Source organism: Otolemur garnettii, unplaced genomic scaffold (genome assembly GCF_000181295.1).
Source record: "Otolemur garnettii isolate 467f Iridium unplaced genomic scaffold, OtoGar3 scaffold00045, whole genome shotgun sequence".
In the NCBI taxonomy this organism is placed as follows: Eukaryota; Metazoa; Chordata; class Mammalia; order Primates; family Galagidae; genus Otolemur; species Otolemur garnettii.
Genome location: NW_003852440.1, coordinates 3,395,775 through 3,417,408, shown reverse-complemented (window position 1 = coordinate 3,417,408; position 21,634 = coordinate 3,395,775). Strand labels below are relative to the sequence as shown.

Sequence of the window (21,634 nt, the reverse complement as noted above, 5' to 3'; positions counted from 1 at the left end):
GTGGTCCCCATAGCAGTTAGAAGTGTGGTCCCCATAGCAGTTAGAAGAGTGGTCCCCATAGCAGTAACATCACCTGGAACCTTGTTAGGTGCAAATGCTGAGGCACCACTCCACACCTGAATCAGAAACTGCAAACTGGACCTCTGTAGTCTGTGTTTCCAGAAGCTGGTTAGGTGATTCTTTTTGTTTTTATTGTTTTGGAGACAGTCTCATTCTGTCACTATGGATAGAGTACCATGGCATCATAGTTCACAACAACCTCAAATTCTTGGGCTCAAGTGATCCTCTTGCCTCAGCCTCCCAAGTAGCTGGGATTACAGGTGCCGCCACAAAGTCCAGCTACTTTTTTTTCCCCCTAATTTCAAATAGAGACCAGGTCTTACTTTTGCTCAGGCTGGTCTCAAACTCCTGAACTCAGGCGATGGACCTGCCTTGGCCTCCCAGAATGCTAGATTGCAGGCATGAGCCTCTGTGCCCAGAGGTCCAGGTGATTCTTGATAGGCACTGAAGCTTGAGAGTCATTGTATTACAAGAGTCCATAGACAGGGAGGGCTTAATAAATAATGTTAAAGAACTTTGAGTATGAAGTGTTTTCATTTCTTTAACTATATTGCTCTGAGAAACGTTTCTGATGTGGGGCAGAGAAGGTGGAATGTTTCATAAGCTAGCCTTTCTGTTTTATTACACTGTGTTCTTTCTTAACATGACTCACAAGATGCCAAAAGTATAACTGTATTCAGAATTTGATTCTACTGTTTTCTCCAGCTTTGAACTTATTATTTACAGTTACTGTAGTTTTAGCTGATATGATAGCTAATGAGCATACTTTCATGTGTACATGTATTTTAAATTAATCTTTTTAGGATATTCTCATTTTGACTTGGCGCCTTTGACTCAAATGGCTAAGGCGCCTGCCACATACACCTAAGGTGGCGGGTTCGAGTTCAGCCCGGACCGCCAAACAACAATGATGGCTGCAACCAAAAAATAGCCAGGTGTTGTGGTGGGCACCTGTGGTCCCAGCTACTTGGGAAGCTGAGGCAGGAGACTCGCTTGAGCCCAGGAGTTGGAGGTTGCTGTGAGCTGTGATGCCACAGCACTCTACCCAGGGGGGCAGCTTGAGGCTCTGTCTCAAAAAAAAAAAAAAGAAAAAAAGGATATTCTCATTTCACATTTTGTTCTTTCTTACAAATAGCATGAGGGATACAGGAAGTATGTTATTTACTCATGATGCAGACCTATAATTTTCTTTTACTTTGCTCAAAATTATGGTAATATATTTGAACTTTAGTATTGTTTTCAAGTGTGACTTATCTTCCCATTTATTCAGACCTCAGATGCAATCATGAGGAGATGGGTCCATTACCCAAAGAGACTAAGAAATATTTTGATCTGCTGTCTTGAACATCTTTGAGGTTTTTTTAAATAATAAAATACCTCTACTATTACTATGAGAAGAAGAGAGGCCACCCTTTGTGGATATGGCAAAGTCACTCACCTAGGGAGAGAGGTCACCGGTAACCTGCTGTACTTGCTTTGTGTCTTGGGAGTGGATGGCTAAACGTGCCCCTCTCTCCCTCATCCACATCCTATTGCCACCTGAGTAATTAGTGTCGCTTTCTTCCCTTGCTGTTGTGAAACACTCCATTTGGAGCTGGGCCTGGCCACATTTTTGAATGTTGTCAAACTTTAGCTTTGTGTGTTTTATCTGTGAAAGTATTAGATGTTGATTGTCTTTAAAAGCCAAGATCTGGCACTGCTCCAGTTAAGACAGTATTAAGAGGTAGCCCGAGAGTTGACATCCTTCTGTCGGTTTCTATGCCCTCTTTAGTTCCTGGCCTGACACTGATTATCAGTTGATGGTTGGAGGAGAGGGTAGAAGAAATAGCCCTTTGGACCTTTGTCTTCCATAGCACCATCTTGGTACAGGCATATGCTATTCTAGGAGAAACAATCCCAAAATTGCTTTGAACACTAAAAAAGGACTTGGGAAATAGATAACATTTTATAACTGAACTACCATGTGATTCATGCTGTTTGAATTCCAAGACATCCCCAAATTGAACTTTGGTGTTCTTGTTTTGGGGAGAGGACAAATGATTCAAGCTTTAATTCTTTTTCTTTAGGACCTCCTTAAAATGCCTTTTGTCCCTAATAAGTTTCCATAGGTATTAGTATCTTCTGTGTTCTTACGGTATTTTATCTTTTATTTTTTTAGTGGTTTATGATTCTACTTGTGTACATTACCTAAAAACACATATGTAAATAAAAGTAAAGCATTAAAACAGATAGTATTACTCTTAAAAAAATTATATACATTTTTTTTCTCATTTTGAGACAGTCTTATTGTGTTACCTCTTCATAGGTCACTGTAACCTCTAGCTCCTGTCCTGCTGGCTCTACTTCCTAGGTAGCTGGGACTGTAATAGGTGCCACCCCTGTGCTAATTTTTTCTATTTTTAGTAAAGATGGGGTCTCCCTCTTGCTCAGGCTGATCTCAAACTCTTCACCTCAAGTGATCTTCCCAACTCGGCCTCCTAGAGTGCTAGGATTATAGGCATGAGACACAGTGCACCCAGCCTTATATACGTTCTTAAACCAGTCTAACTCAAGAAGCTTTGCTCTACTTTGTAGAATTGGGTGATATGGAGGAATGTCACTTAGATACACAGAAGTTTTGGGTGACCACCATAGTAGGTGATAGTCATACCATCAGAGATAGTTTGACACAGGTTCCTTTGTAAAATTATGCCAATTGTTGCTCTTCCTATGCTTTTGGTGGCCAAAGAAAATTAACTGACACACAAGGAATGTGCTGTGATTCATGTGGTTTTAATTCTTTAGGTGCAGCTATCTTCTTTGAATTCAAACACTACAAGCCTAAAAAAAGGTTTACCAGCACCAAGTGTTTTGCTTTCATGGAGATGGATGAAATTAAACCTGGGCCAATTGTAATCGAACTGTAAGTGATGTTTATATTCAGCTAGTTCTCATTTAATGGTGTAGTGTATCTCTCTTCTTATTCCCCCATATCAGTATGTAACTTTGGAATACATTAATTATCAAAGTATTTTAAACAATGGTCTTTCTATTGTTATAGATACAAGAAACCTACTGACTTTAAAAGAAAGAAATTGCAATTATTGACCAAGAAACCACTTTACCTTCATCTACATCAAACTTTGCACAAGGAATGAACCTGACATGATTAACCTGGAACTTCTGTGAATTTTACCACTCAGCAGAAACCATCATAACTGTGTAGCATATTCCCCCTTCAACAGGCAGGAAGTGAGCTGTACCCACGCGCGTAGGCCAGAGTTGAGTCCGTTGCAAAGATGTCCAGCGGGATTCAAAGTCCAGCACATCTGTGAAGTGTAAGACTTCTTTGGATACAGGCTTATTGCAGACTTTGAAACATGTTTTTACTTTTCTATTAATTGTGCAATTAATAGCTTATTTTCTAATTCACCACTACTCCTACCTTGCTTCCTGAAACAATACTGTTGTGGGTAGGATGTGCTGATCTTCAAACTTAATACAGCAATAAGAATGTGCGAGAGTTTACACATCTGTGCACTTTTGCTCCAATATGCTCTTTTGGTTTGAGTTATCGTCAAACTTTGGGTTGATGTGAGTAGAATAGTATCAAACTTCTTTGAGAGGAATTGAACCAATTACACTGCCTAAGGTCTGTCTGGAAATGTGTAGGCTGCTTCTCTGAAGTGGCCTAAATTCACCCTGATCTGCTAGTTTTCCTGCTTAGAAATAGTGTGCCTTGGCCAGATCAGTATCCCATATGGGAGTGCTCCCCAGGTTGTAGCTGTGATTTTTTCCAGATGGCCAGATTGGTTTTCCGAAAGTGAGCATATTTTTAGTCATGTTGATTAGCTGTACTTCTACATCACATTGTTATTCTTTCTATACTGATGCCAGGGTTAACGTTGGAACCATCTCAAGATAATTACAGATTTTTAGATGGATTTACAATGTGTTCTAAATCATGTAATCCAGAAATAATTGAGTCAGATGCTAACAAGATACTGCAGGCATTAACAGCTGTTTTTCTGACAACTGATTGTGAAACTTTAAAACCTGCATACCTCTTCTTATAGTGATGAGTATGCAAAATCTGGAAAGATACTCTATTTTTTTTTTATATAGGTAGATAGGATTGCCATTTATTTCCTATTTAGATATATTGACATTCATCCACATGAAAATATGCAGGTCATTCACTTACTGTAATTTGACTATTTACCTTACTTTTGACTTAATGGGGCATAAATAATAAAACTTTCATAGTACACATGAAGTGGATATTTGATACACAGAACATTAAAGCTTGTGGTGGGCTTTCTGTGGGCTGCACATAGAACCCACGTGTTTTATCACTGTTTTAAATGAGCAATGCATGAGGAGAATGCTGTGTCAGTATCTGGGCTATTTTTAAACTAGTGTAATAATCCTCCTACCACTCAATGTTTGCTTTTTAAAATAAGTAACCACAATTAGGTTGTTATTAGCCCTTGCATTTCAGGAAATCTAGTCTTTACTTTCAGTTGTTTATTAAGTCAGTTCTGTGTCCTAGATGGATGTTAAATCTGAGTCTGAAAGAATTCTCAGCCAAATTTAGTCATGTCTTTCATCTTGATTGGATTAATTCCAAATTCTAAAATGATTCGGTCCACAAATAATTCTAGGGGATGAAGAATTTGCCTTAATATATTACTTTTTCACTCAACTCTTAAGACTATAGGTCATCAAACCCCCAGACTGTAAGCTCCTCAAGGGGCAGCTCCACATTTTCTACATGTCCTGTGCATTTTCTAAGGTGCCTGGCAGCCCTTTGTACCCTGTGGAGTACTCAGTACCTTTTGTTTGATGTTGCTGATGAGTCCTAAAAAATAATCCCTTAAAAAAAACTATTAAAATGTAGCAAAACTGATATATTGTTCTTTTTCTTTCCTCATAGACCATAAAACATGTATGTCAAAGTGATAATTTACATGAAGAAGCATCTGCTATCCTTCACATAAGTGTGGTTATATGAACTACAAATGCCTTTCATCAGTCTTAAAGAAGTTTAAATTGAACACCGTGTGATTAGTTTAAATTCTGACCTGAATGAAATGAGAAAAAATGATTGTCTTGAAGCAGCTGACACAGAATACTCCAGTCTCACAAATTATTTACATTTACTTTGTAATGAAAAAATCAGCCACTGACAGTAACTACAGATATAGTAAAAAAGTGCTTTCAGGCTGAAATACTGCTGCTTCCTAAATGAGACAATTTTAGCAATTAAACCCAGAAACACATTTAGCTGAAGATGACTCCAGAAATAGGTAACTTTTGAGATGGAAAAGTCTGTTTTAATGGAGATGATGCTGCCTACACCATCTATACATTGGCAGCTTGCCTTGGGCTCTGCTGCAGAAGTGGTACACCAGATGGATGTGAGAAGAGGCAATTCTGGACTGGTTCAGAACTGCTCAGATAAGCTACACTGCAATCTCTACATTTTAATGATTTCTCAGTGGTATGTGACACAGAATAAACACCCAAAAAAGCCTCAGAGAAAAAAATATAGTCTAATTCTGAATTTAAAAAAAATATATTACTTACTGCCTAGCTGGCACAATCTGTATTTTTTCTTTTTTTGGTAGAGAGGTCTTGCTATCTTGCCCAGGCTGGTCTCAAACTCCTGGCCTCAAGTGATCCTCCCACCTTCGCATCCCAAAGTGCTGGGATTATAGGCATGAGCCACCACACATGGACAAAATCTATATGTAAGTTATTTAAAATTAGAAATATTAACTTCACCATGGTTTTGCATCCAGAAGAGACTAAAAAATTATTCAAAAATTCTATTTGTGACTTACCCATTTTGCACTGTTGACTCATTTTAACAGATGGCCTGTGCTATTCCATGGAATTTTCCTCTTAATTTCTTCTGTGATATTAAATGGGACAACTTGCAGACTGAATTCTCTCTTCTTGAAGAAGTTATATATTCCTTATGAATTTTGAAAAAGTTGCCTTTTTTCAAAGGTCTTTATCTTTTTAAACTACAATCCTCAGTATAAAGAGACAAAAAAGAGGAAACGGTTTCATATTGAAGCTTCTGATCTTTTCTACAGTGTATTCTCAGTTCTTTATCACAGCAGTGACAGGTCATGCTCTGTGTCTCAATATTGCATCACAGAAATTCAGAGAATGGGAGAATATAGACTAGCAGTAAATCAAAGTGTGAGTCTTTTATGATTCTTAGTCTAAGTCTTGAACTCCTTAAAATGTGCTTTTAAAATTACTTTAATTAAAATGTCTCAAATATTCTTAGAAACATTAAAGACAGTATAAAAAAATACAGTGTAGTAGTAATGGGCATACGACTTTAAATATGGTGCAATTCCAGATTGTAGATTTACTGATTCTTAAATAAAGCACCAATGTTCAAATATTAATTTTCAAAATTAATATCTATCAACATCTATTAGTTATCAGAAAAAGAACTGAGTTCAGCACATAATTGCTGAACAAGGGCTGGGACAAGTTTCACAGCCTTAAATTGTTCTTTCTCCTGGGATTACACTCTTCTAATCTTTATGTCATATTCCTTGAAAGTCAGTGGCAAGGTATGAAAAAAACAAAAGACTGTACATTTTTTTAAAAGAAATTTCCTTTTGTGGAAGGAATGATCTTATGATATCATTTTCATTCTTGTACAATAAACCCTACCAGAAAAACAGTAAAAGCAACAGAACATATGGTCAAACAATTGCTAATCTTATAAATTCACACTCAGAAAACCATTCTCAAAGACAATGAAGGTCATAAGAACATGTGAATGCTATACAGGTGGGACCACTGACCTCTTTGAAATCACTTTCTGAGTTCAAAGGGGACAGAGATTGACACCTGTAGCAGTGAGCAACAGGAAGTGTGCAGCCAAGCCACCATCTTCAGTCCTGGGAGCCTGTGCATATGTTTCCTAAAGGATACAAGTCTCAACAATCCAATGAATCAACAGACACTTGAAAAATATTAATAAACAAATTTTTATGAACTATTACTACAAAGAACATCGAGAGGGAAGATAAAGTTTAGTGATCTTTCAGTAAACATGTTGAGCGTAACAGTCTCACCGACCAGATAAGTTTATTTAAAAAAAAAAAAAATCAAGCTTATACACAGCATTGCTCTGTATTCAACTGGTGTACACTAAAAATAGGATAATGGAAATACATGTTCTTAAAGCATTTCCACAGGAAATGTTTGTATTTTCATGACATTTTAAATCACTTAGCAATTACATATGCTACATTAGCTAAAACACAGGTATTCTTTATTGCACATTTCAAAGTTATAAAGACACACTAGCTTAAGAGGTGATTTTTATTTAAGGGGAAAATGATATTTTTTAATTGTTTGGCTCAAAAATGCATACTGCCAAAGCAGCTTAGTCCCAACAAACAAAACTTTTAAAATAAACTTTTGGATTTTGAAGCCAATGAAATCCTTTACTGTAATGAATAGTGACTACACAGTCCACTTTCTCTCCAACTAAATATCAGAGGTCATAGTTACGGGCTCTGTTTTAAAGCCTGTGAACAGTCCTGGTTACTGCTCTGAGAGGCAGATGGTGGCTCACTAGAGCCTGAAGGCGGTAAGTCTCTTGCAGCAGGTGATGGTGGGTAGTCCTGGGGCCCATGGGCTGGGGGTGGTAATCGGGTACTGGGAATAAAGTACTCCCTTGGGCCAAGAGAACCTAAAGGTCTAAATGGTGCGTGTCCTGGTAAAAATTCCCGAGGATCAAGAGGCAGGTCCCGTTTTCCAGGTGGAACACCTGGTGCATATTCTCTTAAGCCTAGTGGTGGACGCATTCCAGGACCTGAAAAACAAAAATTCAGTCATGTAAACAAACCTAGGAACACACCTAAATTAAGACAACTGGAAATACATTAATATATATACTTAAAAAAATTTCAGATTAATAAAAGGGTACAAATGATTAGGTTGCGATGTTTGCCTTCGTAGGTAAAGTCTGTTATAGCTGTGTCCCACCCCCAGGAGGTGCCATGCACCCTTACACTGTGCCCATTACGTGGAGTACACCGGTACTATATTCTTTAATCTCTCATAACCCTAGAAATTCAAGGACAGCCCAACTTTACAGTGAGGCAAACTGAGGTTCAGCAAGTTTAATTCACATGCCTATGGGCAGCCTGCCAAGAAGCAACACAGGCTCTTATTTCCAAACTTATGTTTTTCCTGCTACATAATTTTGTCATCTTTATCTCAAGAACTTGGTTTGGAGGTGAAATATTATATGCCCTATTAAAGAAATACTATGAAATTTTTACATTGCAACAAAGAAATTTTGATGAAGAAAGTTCTATTATTTGTTACTGTATCACTTAAAACTTCAGGCAGTAGCTCAGCATGGACCTACCATATGCCATCAAAGTGCCTGCTCTGCTTGACCGGGACTTCCAGCTCCATCTAATTAAATTCAGCAACATTCATTAGGTAGCTATTAAATTCCACATTCTCTTTAATAACTCCTATCTATTACCAAGGTGAGGTGTTGAGAGTATCATCCTTCCTTTTATATTCTGGGATCCACTGATTAGGCTTTCATTATGATTAGAAGCTTTATGCTGAAGAATGTAGGTATCTGTGACCTACAGGATGTCTGAAGTTAGGGATTTTCTCATATCTGTCTTTCTATCTATTGCAGAGCCTGGTACATAGCCGAAGATGTTCAATAAACATGTAGTATTTTGGGGTTCGTAGAAAATAGCCCCTTTTCTTGCCTATAAGAGACAGCTATTGCTCACTTCATTATAGGGAGATTATGCAGCACCTGTGTGTCCTAAGAAACTTGGGGACAAGTACTCAGTCCAGTTTCTCCCTGCATTCATTGTAAAGCCCTGCAATTACAACCTTTAGCAAGGAACAGAAAAGATGAATATGCTTTACAAGCCAATTACAATATTTGAGATCATCATACCAAATGGTGGAGGAAGTGGCCGAGGCCCAAAAGGCCCACAGAGCTGAGGAGGTGGTCCATATCGAATGGGTGGTGGTAGAGGGCCTCCTCCTATAGGGGGGCTCATGAGAGGCACCCCTGGGAAAGGAGGGGGCCCTTTTGTAGTCATATTAACCTGCAGAGCAGAAGCAATTAAAGTTTTGAAATACTTTCATAAGAAAAAAGCACCAACACCAGTAAAAGCTAAAACCCGATGAAGGAGATGCCTGGCACCTGCCCAAACAGCAGAGTCAGATCAAGTTCCCACTGACAGGTCACAGAGGTTAGATGTATACCACAGGAATGAACAGTTTTCACTGAATCATATTGCATATAAATGGAGAAAGCCAAGTACGGACTGTCAAAGGTTATTAACAGAGGTCATTCCAAACTAACATAAAAGTTATACCATACAAGCCATCATCTATTTTTTGTTTTTTGAGACAGAGTTTCACTGTGTCACTCTCAGTAGAGTGCTGTGGTGTCACAGCCACAGCTACCTCAAACTCTTGGGCTTAAGCAATTCTCTTTCCTCAGCTTCCCAAGTAGCTGGGACTACAGCTATTTTTTTGTTATAGCTGTCATTGCTGTTTAGCAGGCAGGGGCTGGGTTAGAACCCACCAGCCCCAGTGTTATGTGGCTGGCACCCTAGCTGCTGAGCTATAGGTGCCGAACCGCCATCATCTATTTTTAAGGCAGTCCCTCCCTCTGCACACCACTTCCAACACAACAGATCATTAATTCCATAGTAAGAATGCAGAGAATGAAAGGTATGAAAAATCTAGTCTCTGGCTCTGCATCTGTGGCTCAAGTGGCTAAGGCGCCAGCCACATATACCTAAGGTGGCAGGTTCAAATCCAGCCGGGCCCACCAAAACAACAATGATGGCTGCAACCAAAAAATAGCAGGGTATTGTGGCAGGTGCCTGTGGTCCCAGCTACTTGGGAGACTGAGGCAGGAGACTCGCTTGAGCCCAGGAGTTGGAGGTTGCTGTGAGCTGTAATGCCATGGTACTCTACCCAGGGGGACAGCTTAAGGCTCTGTCTCAAAAAAAAAAAAGAAAAATCCATTCTCTGCACATGTAATAATCCATATTCAGGATACCTTTAATAAGTCTTTCATATATAAGCGTGGACATAAAGTTCATGTGCAATTAAAAATAGTTTAACGTAGTTAAATCTCACACGAACTTCAGACACCTGTTTTTGCACATGCTTTATGTGTATATATATTTGTATACATATATATACACACACAGCTACATACATACACATGAATATATTTATATATTTACTTTTTGGCATCACAACTCTCAGCAACCTTATATTCTTGGGCTCAAGCAATCCTCTTGCCTCAGCCTCCCGAGTAGCTGAGATTATAGGCACTTGTCACGATGCTGCCTAATTTTTTCATGACTGGCTAGTTTTTCTATTTTCAGTAGGGACAGTGTCTCGCTGTCTAGCTCAGGCTGGTGCTAGAATTCCTAGGCTCAAGCAATCCACCCACCTTGGCCTCCCAGAGTGCTAGGATTATAGGTATGAGCCACCGTGCCTGGCCAGGCATTTCATATATATGATGGACATTACGTTCATGTGGAATTTAAAACAGTTTAACATAGTAAATTACACATGAACTTTATGTCCACCCACTTAATTATCTCAAATTCTCAGATCTCTAAACTTGTGACAGGATCATCTTACTCTAAATATGAAGAAACAGAGGCACAGGAATATTATTGAATTTGCTGAAGGTCACACAGCATATGAAAGGCTGAGTTGGGATTCAATACCAAGTTTGACTCCAACCCTACATTCTTTCCATCTCTGTTTCTCTAACAAAGAGGTCTCTACTCTCTTTGAAGTCTTTTACTTGAAAGACTTCTTAAGATCTTATCCAAGCTGTCCTTGGATAAAAAAATCTCTCAACAGCTATATATTCCTGGAGTCCTATACTGAAACTTGGAAGTATTTTCCAACAGAAACAATGTTATGTACACAAATTAGGCACAGCTCTAATATCTACCTTCTGTAATAGTCTGAGACACTAATAATTTCCTATTTAGGCACAGCTCTAATATTTACCTTCTGTAATAGTCTGAGACACTAATAATTTCCTATAAGAAACTGGGCTACAAATTCTAAATAATAAAACTTATCTTGACTTCAACATAGAGAAGCACTATGAGGTATGATCAGAGGACATAACCATTAATAATAACTACATAAGTTACTGGAAAATACCCTTTTACTGTGAACATAGTTTAAGGACATGATAGATTGTCACTGTTTTCACTATCTGGTATTTCACTTCTAACAAACATTCTTCTATTATTAATCTGTAATTTCAGATCATTCAAAGTAAGGTTTGCCTAGTACACAGTGGTAGTATTCTTAAATAGCATACTTCCAAATGAAGATTTAACAATGAATTGTATAATTTATAATGAATTTATATGCTTTAAGAGCTTTAAACACTAAAGCACTAAAGTAAGGATGACTTTTCACATTTTTTAGTTAACTATAATTATAGCAAATGCTCTAAATAAGTCAATCATCTTACCAAAAGAAGAAAGAGGAAGAAAAAGCCAACCAACCAACCAGTTAGATTTTAGCAACGTTTCCAAGTAAAGGACAAAAGTAAGATCTATCTCACCATGCAGTTTTTAAAGCAAAGAATATTAGTGTCACGCTCCTTATATCTTTGCCAGAAATACACCAAATAAAAGCCCAGCTCAGTCCTCAACTTCCAAGTACTTACTGCTACTGCTACTGGATGCTCAGCCAAAGATGTACTGCCGGGAACTGAAGGGCCTTCAGGCTCTTGGAGAACAGTTTGCTTTTTTAAAAAATAAATGAGACAGTATAGATGTGATGGGACACACACATAAACAGGAGATGAGGCAAAGAGAATGTTAAAAAAAAAAAAAAAAAGTGTGTAGGAAAAGCTAAGTGTCCCTGCAACACCTACTGTTACTCAGAATGACTGACGTTTACCTTGCTCTCATCCATCACCTTAGTAGGGGAAGAGTTTCTTGAGCTGCTATTCATCATGGCAGCTGTACCAGATCCTGGATCTGTTAAAGACCAGAGAACAGATTTAGACTTACTCGGATCTGTATACTCTGTGAGCAAGATAAAAAAACCCTCCACCCACTTCCTCCCTGCTTTTAGACTCTGAACATGCTTTAGTCCCTTACCAGAGGCAGACGGTTTCCCTGATGCCTCAGATGGCCATCGAGGACGAGGTAGAGGCCCTTCCACTGACCCTAGAGAAACAAGTAACAGAGTCCTTGAATGTATTTTTCAGAAGAAATTAACCAATTGTGGACAGCTCATAGTTCAATTCTACCTTGAAGGTAGCACTAAAAATGGGGCTTCCAACACTTAAGAGGGGAAATCACTTAAATTTTATTCACAGACTTAAAGAATCAAAGAACTGTCTTGGAATAAAGAACCACAATAAACTTTGTACACTAACAGCACTGGGTCTCTACTTCAAGCTACAGATCTGATGTCATTCTATAGGCTGATTCTTTTCAGTCCATATGTAATCTGACTTCCATATCGTACCAATTATTAGTGACATTATTACTGACATATTTACGATCTGAATAGACTTACAGCATTATAGAAATGAGAAATGGAAGTATATATGCCCCATTAACTGTAAAGTTTTAAGGCTACTTTTATAATACACCTGACCCTTGAACAATATGGGTATGCTGACCATGTTCCCAACCCCTACACAGTTGAAAATCCTCATGTAACTTTTGCCTCCCCCCCAAAACTTTACTAACAGCCTACTGCTGACCAGAAGGCTTACCAAAAACACAAATAGTCAATCAATAGATACTTTGTGTGTTATACATATTTTATGCTGTATTCTTACAATAAAGCTAAAGAAATGAAAATGTTACTAAAACTGTAAGGAAGAAAAAATATATTTACAGTACTGAACTGTACATATATCCAAGTTTACACATTTATAAAATGACCTGTCTGAAATGGTGGGCATCCACAGCTATAGACTTCCATCTACACACAGTGCTTATTAAGCAAGTCAACACTTTCTTATAACATCACAACTTTTCTCTGCTTCTTGGGACCATGTACGGTCTCTGTATGCATGAGTTTTGTTAAACTTTAACTTTTTATAATAAATGTATACATTTTATGATAGTAAATGATAAAATAGACCAACATGTACATATATTTTATGCATTCACAATATACCTTTTTCTTCATTTTTTGATATTTCTAGGCTTATGTGGTTTGTCCATTTTTTCAAATTCTCACAAATCTCCAAAAAATTTTATATTTTTTGAAAAAAATACACTTATACATGACCTGCACAGTTCAAACCTCTTATTGTTCAAAGGTCAACTGTATTTGGGAAAAGAACCCCAAAGAAATTTACAGATAAAGGTTTATACTTCACAGTAAAAAACTAAAAAGAAACCAAAAACAGGAAAGGAACTCCCCACACCCTCCCACCTACAAAATCTTTTCTGTTCTAAAACAGATCTTGCAGTAGACTATTTATCCAACAAGATAAATTAAGAAATCTTTTCTATATTGGACTCCAAAACTAAAGTGTTGCTTGCATGACAACTCTCAAACAGAAAACCCCCTTCTGAACCAGTGTACTGCAAGGTAACACAGCAATGCTCACCGAATTCACTTCTAGGTATATCTCTTCGATTGAGAGTAGCAGAGAGTGGTCGCACAGGTGGCTCCACTGTCAGTGGAGGGGAGCATTCTCCACCACTTACAGGGGATGGGCCAAAGGAGCCGTTCTGGCTCAGAGCACCTGAAGATGACAGTATTGTTACCACTGTATGACAACCAGTTTTGTCTTTAGTAAGTTCTTGGCATTATTTCTAGGACTTAAATCATACAGAGAAACAAAAAGTAATTTCCATACATTTTGCACCCCAGAAATAGATTTTACCCGTTGCCAAGTGTTCCCTTACCTCTCCGTGGAGGGTTCTGTGTATTTGGCCTTCCTGGCATTGGTTTTACAATCACAGGTTCTTCTTGCAGCATTGCTATTTTCTGCGTTAATTCCAATATTCTTAAATGTAGAGAAAGAAAGACTTAAATATGAAATAGAAATCAATCCCTTGCTAAATAACACATCGCACAGCCTTTGACAAAACCTCTAATATGCCCTGAGAACGTATGTATCAAAACCACATACTTGTGTCTCAAGTTGGCAGCTTCCCTTTTCTCTTCAGCTATAGCTCTTTCTGCAGCACGAGCTTTGAGCTATTGGAGAAAAAGAATCCAAATTCAGTTGTAGTACACTATGCATAAAAATAAAGGAAAGAAAAAGAAATCTTACCCAGTTATCATGAGCTTTCTTCTCATGAGTAGCAATCTGGAAAAAACAATATAGTAAAAAATATATTTAGGAATTCATTATAATAGTCTGTGTTAGTTCTCAAAGAATCCCTTAACTGTGGGGCACTAATTATTACCTGGTTTTTAAATGAGCGCTCTGTTTTCTGTAACTCATCTTCCATTTCTTCAATTCTCCGCCTAAGAATAATACTTGGTTGTATCACTTAAAGCACCATTGAATAAAATTTCAATCTGATGCTGTGACCTTTAAGAGACTTCATCCATACATGTGAAAACATTTTTACATGGCTATCACAGGAGAACAATATGATGAAAACTAATACTGTGTGATTTCTTTTTTGTATGTCAATAATATCTGTCATATAACTGGCTTGTGTGCATAGAAACCATGTAAATAAAAAAACATGAGATTACATAAGTGATTATAATACAAAAGAGACAAAACAACTAGAAAAATATGAACTGCTTCATGAATTTTCGTGCTATCTTTGCACAGGGGCCATGCTAATGTTCTCTGTATCATTCCAATTTTATTATATGTGCTGCCAAAGTGATAAATCATTTTATCATTTAACGGCTAGATATTCTGAGTTGATAAGTTAAAATTTCCTTAACGTGTTCTTTAGTATGTTCTCAAATAATCCTGCTATGAATACCTTCCTCTAAAAAGTCTTTTTCTTCCTTTAATTCTATTGTAGAAAACTTCTCACAGGAGGACTGAGTCTATCAAATAGCACAATCACTTTAACAGTTTTTGATACATCATGCAACAAGTGCTTTCCTAAAGAAGCACCACAATATACAAGCACCTGCATGAACTGTCTGCAAAGATCTTGCCAGCAGCATTGGATATGTTTTTGTTACCATTTTTTCATTTGTTAACTCAAAAATTTAGTTTTTCTCTTATGTGGACTGAATGTATTCATGTCCTCAACCATTTATTTATGGATTTGTGCTCTTTTACATAATGTAAAAAGTTTAAAAAAAAAAAAGAATGTCAACATTAGTGTTCATTAGCCACTAACACCCTCTTGAGAAGCTGAACTCACTTGTAAGTTTTTACTTCCTCTGCAGCCAACACCGCCTTTTCATCTGCAGCTGACAGCTTCTGTTCTCTTTCTTGCCGCTCATATTCTTCTTGACTCAATTTCCTAAGATAAAACCAGTTGTCAGCGAAAGTGATTCTTTTTCCTCACTCCCTTTATTCAAATGTCATTTCCCATCCTACCCTCAAAAATGCATAGACAAGGAAGGAATTCAAACTACTGTTTAGAAGTAAAAATTAAATTCTGGCTTATTGGCAAATCATTGGGTTTTCTAACTTCTCGTAATTCTCTACTCACTAATAAATTTTAAAAAGGTAAAAGAACCCTCCCCCCCATTAAAAACAAAAAAACCCCTGTGTTCCTCATGGCAAATCTCTTGAGATAAGGAAAGCTCACTTTACTTCAAGGTGCAAAGCCAGGACCTATCAATCTAACACAATTAAGCTTATTAGGATAAAGCAGGGGATAATTGCTTATTTCTAACCATGGAAAGACCAATTTATTTTTGTCATTGACAAACTGGTTCTTAATGTTAAGACTGGTACTATGATCAAGATAGCCAAAAAGGGCCTTTTAGAACATGTCTGCTAAGTATGCAATTAGCTACAGGACATTTTCCCTTCAAACATGAAGTTCCTACTACCTATTTCAACAGAAAAATGATTAAGGAAAGAGGCAAATCTGAATATCGGTAGTATCTATTGAACAAGACAAACTGTTCAACCATAATCAGACTATTACGTACTAGAAACTGGTTTCAACCTGATAACCTTTAAGCTCAAAATGTCTGTCTCCTATAACACAGATGGAAAGGCAGCAACTTTAATGATTTAAAAATACTAGTTACCCTTGTATTTTTTAACTCATAGTTAACTCTTACTCAAAAGATACTTAATTTGAAACTAATTTTACATAAATCAAAAACAAAATTAGAAGAACTACAGAATAAAGGTATTACTAATACCCAAGAGAAAAAGGTTTATGTATTCTTTTATGACTGCTCATTTAATACTTCAGCAAATACTTTATGAGTGGCTATAACATACTAATTATTTTTTAAAAGGGTAAGACAAAAGTATGGGTAAAATGCCATCCCTGTACTAAAGGAGTTCACTGTAAAACGGACTGCAGATGTCTATCAGAACAAAACAATCCCTAACTCCAGTTTAGGAAGGAATGTGAAAAAACTTAGTCTTGAAGAAAGATTAAAGAGAATTTTGCTTCCAATAATGGATGAGTTAGTCTGGGAATACTGAGAACACTAAGAATACGTGGACAGAAATATAAAGAATGTGCTTGAAGGCATCAGAGACTAAGAAAGCAATAAAAATATACATCTATGGCCAAAATCCAGTAGGAAAAGGAATCAAAGAATTATACGCAAGCTTGGCATTGTAGACAATGCAGATATAAGAATGCTAAACAGAGCTTTCAACAGATCTCCTGGTTCACAGTAACAAGAAGTAGAGCTCAGGGCTGCCAATGAAGAGGACCCTTAAGCAAAGCCCTCGGCTGAAGGTTTAAAGCAGGAAGAACTGCAAACTTCAAGTACTGAACAGGCAATGTCCTTTGAAAGGACTAAGCTGTTTTTGTATTACCTTAATTCAGGCATCCTCAAACTACAGCCCGCCGGCCACATGTGGCCTGCCTAGGACATTTATCTGGGCTGCCGGGTGTTTTTGCCACCGCTGCCTGTCCTGCTTAGCAGCCGACTCATCCTGGGGCCCGCAGTCTGGTCCTCCAACGGTCTGAGGGACAGTGAACTGGCTCCCTGTTTAAAAAGTTTGAGGACCCCTGCCTCAATTGCTAACTGGGTAAGTGAATTAAAGTCATGACCACCTGCTAGAAGTAACCTCAAATCTTTTCTGTAGGAAGATAACACTACCTAGGCTTCATATTTTCTCTACAATTATCATATCCAATGCTACTTGAAAGACATCCTTTAGTGACAGATTTGATGAGTTTATTTTTTATGAAATATCTTTATTTTGACTCCATGTTTAAAGAATCAACCAAAAAACTGATGGGGCACTCAATAAGACAAAACAATGTGATCAAAATCTAAAGGACAAGAAAAAAAGACCTGTAAGGGATCTACCTAATAAGATTATGAGAGAGAATTTAAATAATTGTGCCTGATCCCAGTGACACAACAGGTTGAGGCAGAAGGCTCACCTGAGGCCAGGAGTTTGAGACCAGCCTGTACAACACAGTAGGCTGGGCACAGTAGCTCACGCCTGTATTCCTAGCCCTCTGGGAGGCCAAGGCCGGTAGATCGTCTGACCTCAGGAGTTTGAGACCAGCCTGAGACCCCATCTCTACTGAAAAATAGAAAATACTAGCCAGGCATTGTGGTAGGCACCAGTAGTCCCAGCTACAAGGGAGGCTGAAGCAAGAAGATCCTTGGAGCCTAAGAGTTTGAGGTTGCTGTAAGGTATGATGCTATGGCATTCTACCCAGGGCAAAAGAGTGAGGCTACTGGGGAGGTTGAGGCAAGAGAATCTCTTAAGCCCAAGAGTTTGAGGTTGCTGTGAGCTGTGACGCCATGGCACTCTACTGAGGGTGACATAGTAAGACTCAGTCTTAAAAATAATAATATAATAATAATTGTGCCTTATATATTCAAGGAAGTAGAAATCAAGATTATGAATTTCAACAGAAAATTAGAAACTATAAAACTGAAAAATAGTAACTGAAACCAAGAACTCAAAAAAATGACTAGCTGCAGATTCACTAACTTAAGTGAGATTTTAGCACACTGAAGACAGACCAGAAGAAAACATCTGGAATGAAGCAAATTCAGAAGGAACGTAGGAGACATTGGGGGAAAGGGAGATAGGAGGCATGTGGAGTCTAACGGGTTTAATTGGAATCTCAGGAAAAAAGAATGATGTAGAATATGAAAAAAGGACCCCCCCCAATTTAAAAGATGTTTATGACTCTGAAGAGCTTAAATAGAGACAAACAGACAAAGGGAGAGAAAAGCAAAAACCCTACACTTAGGCACCTCCCAATAAAACTGCTGAAAAACCAAAATGAAAAATGATTAAAGGCAGGTAGCACAAGGGTAACATTGGAAAAAGAGAAAAAAGGAAGGATAATGGATTCTTCAAAGAAACTTTAAAACCAGAGATAATTAATTGGTTACCTTTAAACTGCCAAAATTCTACAGCCCACAGAAAGATCCTTTAACAATGGGATCAAAATAAAAGACATTTTAATACAAAAACAAAGTCCAAATTTGTCCCTAAGGTATGTTCTTCAGGTAGCATGAAAGTGATCCCAAATTGAAGACCAAAATGTGGGAAAATGGAGAATTACAGGAAATACGTATGTAATGGATGAGTATCAGCAGGATCACTGTGAAAGAAAATGGAAATGCCACGTGGAGTCTGAGCTATATAGAGCATTAAAATACATTACTATAACACCGTCTAAGACAGAAAGGAAATAAAGCCCAGAAAAAGGTAAACCTATTAATTTACATCACACTTTTTAGTAAGTCCAAGATACATGTTTAAGGTAATTATAAAAAGGTGAATAAAACAACCTATAACCACCAAGTGGAGAAATAGCAGAAAGAATTTAAACTATTAAAACAATTCAAAAAACAGAAAAAAGGAAGAAAAGCAGAAACACAGAACAGGTCATCAAACAGAGAGCAGATACCAAGAAGTAGATTTAGCCTGAATATATATTTAGGAGTTACATTATAAGAAAAAAAAGAGTTCTGGGTCTCTTTGGCTATCTACTGATTTATGCCCACTCCAAAAAGAAATTTTTTTTGCAGTTTTTGGCCAGGGCTGGTACCCAGTTGAGCCACAGGTACCACCCTCCAGAAAGAAATTTAAGAAGCATCAACATTTGAGTGTGCAGGAGATTGCTAGGTGGAAACAATGTAAAAGGACATTTTTTTCTGCAGAGAAATCAGCATCATAGATAAACACAAAGGGGCTTAGAGTGGCAGGAAGGAACTGCAGGTGTGGCTGTAGTATAGGAAGCATCAGAAGAAGCTGCAGGATATGGACCTGGAGAGGCAACTCAGGACCAGCGAGGAGAAGCAGCCTCTCCACCTGCTAAGGAGTCTGGAACAGATTTCGAAGGGAATGGAGCATCTTTGACAGATTTTAAGCATAAAATGCCATGGAAAGACTTGTATTTTAAAAAGTTCACCCTAGGGAGGCGCCTTTGGCTCAGTGAGTAGGGCACCAGCCCATATGCTGAGGGTGGCAGGTTCGAACCCAGCCCCAGCCAAACTGCAACAACAACAAAAATACAGCCAGGTGTTGTGGCAGGCGCCTGTAGTCCCAGCTACTCAGGGGGGGGAGGCAAGAGAATCACCAAAGCCCAAGAGCTGGAAGTTGCTGTGAGCTGTGATGTCACAGCACTCTACTGAGGGTGACAAAGTGAGACTCTATCTCAAAAACAAACAAACAAAAGTGAGACTGTCTCTAAAAAAAAAATTCATTCTACACCAGCGGTTCTCAACCTGTGGGTCATGACCAATGAAAATACATCCTGCATAACAGATATTTACATTACAATTCATAACAGTAGCAAAATTACAGTGATGAAGTAGCAATGAAAATAATTTTATGGTTGGGGATCACCACAAATGAGGAACTGTATTAAAGGATAGTGGGTGGCATTAGAAAGGTTGAGAACCACTGCAGTCTACATGGTGCCTTATGCCTGTAATCCTAGCACTCTGGGAGACTGAGGCGGGTGGACTGCCTGAGCTCAGGAGTTTGAGAGCCGCCTGAGCTAGAGCCAGACCCCATCTCTAACAATAACTGGGCACTGTGACAGGTACCTGTGGTCCCAGCTACTTGGGAGGCTAAGGCAAGAGAATCGCCTGAGCCCAGGAGTTTGAGGTTGGTATGAGGTGAGCTGTGATGGCATGGCACTGTACCGAGGATGACAAAGTGAGATTCTCTCAAATATAAAAACAGAAAGTTCACTCAAGCAGCTACAGAGAAAATTAGAGTTTGGAAGTTCTTCATGCATATAAGAAAGAGAAACTGATTAGTTGGGGGCTGGCAGCAAAGATGACATCAGACTGAATGGACTAGCTTTGGAGATGGACAAGAAAGTACAAGTAGGACAAGCCATGGCAATTAAATGGATACTGAGAGAGCTGAACAAAACAGTGGCACAGTGTATCATAAAGAAAAACAGCTGCTATGTAGGTAGTTCAGACTACTACTTGGGGCAGCTAAGTGCTCTTCAAAAAGAAGTAATGAAATGAGAAATGTCTCTAACGTAGGCCAAGTATTTAGAGCTGGTCTAAACAAAGACCAGTTTGGAATATCTAAACTGGCTGCTCAGTGAGTACTGAATTAGAGAAAATATTAATATGGTATCATAAAATGTTTAAGGCCATCAGGCAGTAACAGTCTAAGCTAGTGGTTTTCAACCTTCCTAATGCTGCAACCCTTTAATACAGTTCCTCATATTGTGGTGTTCCCCAACCATAAAATTATTTTCGGATAGAGGAGTTGTGTCTCGGTTCCTAAGACCATTGGAAATAATGTGTTTTCAGATGGTCTTAGGTGACCCATGAAAGGGTCGTTCAACCCCCAAAGGGGTCATGACCCACAGGTTGAGGACCACTGGTCTAAGCATTTAAAAAAGATTAAATTTGCCTGGTAAGAATGGCCTTCTCACAGATGCCACATACACTGAAAAATGTTTAACAGTAAACAAAAATAGCAAGTGGCACAGATAACCTACTTTTAGAAAATTTACATATTTTTGTGGGGGAAATAAATTAAAATAAACTACAAAAATATATCTTTAAAAGATACATAGCTCCAAATTTGAGGCATGTATTTCAGATGACTAATACTGAATATATTCACTGAACAAGTATTTCTATGTTCAAAATTCCTAACATCCTTGCCAGAATTATAATACATTGTTATGTATAGTCTCAATATTTAGAGTCCAAAACTTATGATACTTTCAAAAATTAAATATACATTTTGAAATGTTTATTCTCTAAAACCCACATCATATAAATTCACTCATAATTTTTAAAGACTAAGAATTCTGAGAGCTAGTGGAACAAATACAAGACAAATCACAACTACCCAAATTACCAGAAAGGTAAGAGGAGGGAGGCGCCTGTGGCTCAAAGGAGTAGGGAGCTGGCCCCATATGCCGGAGGTGGTGGGTTCAGACCCAGCCCC

The 21,634-nt window shown here is 38.1% G+C and overlaps 2 protein-coding genes and 1 non-coding gene across 7 annotated transcripts in view; 1 reads left to right on the top strand and 2 right to left on the bottom strand.

Annotated features, from left to right (window-relative positions):
- AIDA (axin interactor, dorsalization associated) overlaps positions 1 to 5,096 on the top strand; it is a 44,200-nt gene extending 39,104 nt beyond the window's left edge. The window contains exons 9-10 of the mRNA XM_003790961.2: positions 2,845 to 2,962; positions 3,101 to 5,096. Of these exons, the coding sequence (XP_003791009.1) occupies positions 2,845 to 2,962; positions 3,101 to 3,197 (215 nt within the window). The 3' untranslated portion in view covers positions 3,198 to 5,096. The remainder of the gene's footprint in view (positions 1 to 2,844; positions 2,963 to 3,100) is intronic.
- Positions 5,097 to 7,043: 1,947 nt separating this feature from the next.
- The window catches only part of MIA3 (MIA family member 3, ER export factor), a 59,957-nt gene continuing 45,366 nt past the window's right edge, over positions 7,044 to 21,634 (bottom strand). For 2 of the 5 annotated variants that reach the window (XM_023513915.1, XM_023513917.1), the window contains 11 exons: positions 15,447 to 15,548; positions 14,514 to 14,574; positions 14,378 to 14,413; positions 14,234 to 14,301; positions 14,007 to 14,107; positions 13,706 to 13,843; positions 12,231 to 12,299; positions 12,028 to 12,107; positions 11,792 to 11,869; positions 9,017 to 9,170; positions 7,044 to 7,894 (listed from right to left, as the gene is read on the bottom strand). In XM_023513915.1, coding sequence (XP_023369683.1) covers positions 7,587 to 7,894; positions 9,017 to 9,170; positions 11,792 to 11,869; positions 12,028 to 12,107; positions 12,231 to 12,299; positions 13,706 to 13,843; positions 14,007 to 14,107; positions 14,234 to 14,301; positions 14,378 to 14,413; positions 14,514 to 14,574; positions 15,447 to 15,548 — 1,195 coding nt within the window. In that variant the 3' untranslated portion in view covers positions 7,044 to 7,586. The remainder of the gene's footprint in view (positions 7,895 to 9,016; positions 9,171 to 11,791; positions 11,870 to 12,027; positions 12,108 to 12,230; positions 12,300 to 13,705; positions 13,844 to 14,006; positions 14,108 to 14,233; positions 14,302 to 14,377; positions 14,414 to 14,513; positions 14,575 to 15,446; positions 15,549 to 21,634) is intronic. The other 3 variants (XM_023513916.1, XM_012805909.2, XM_023513918.1) reach the window with 3 other exon arrangements.
- LOC111725659 lies at positions 14,849 to 14,951 on the bottom strand. Its single transcript, XR_002773673.1, has one exon. It is a non-coding gene; the product is annotated as a U6 spliceosomal RNA (small nuclear RNA).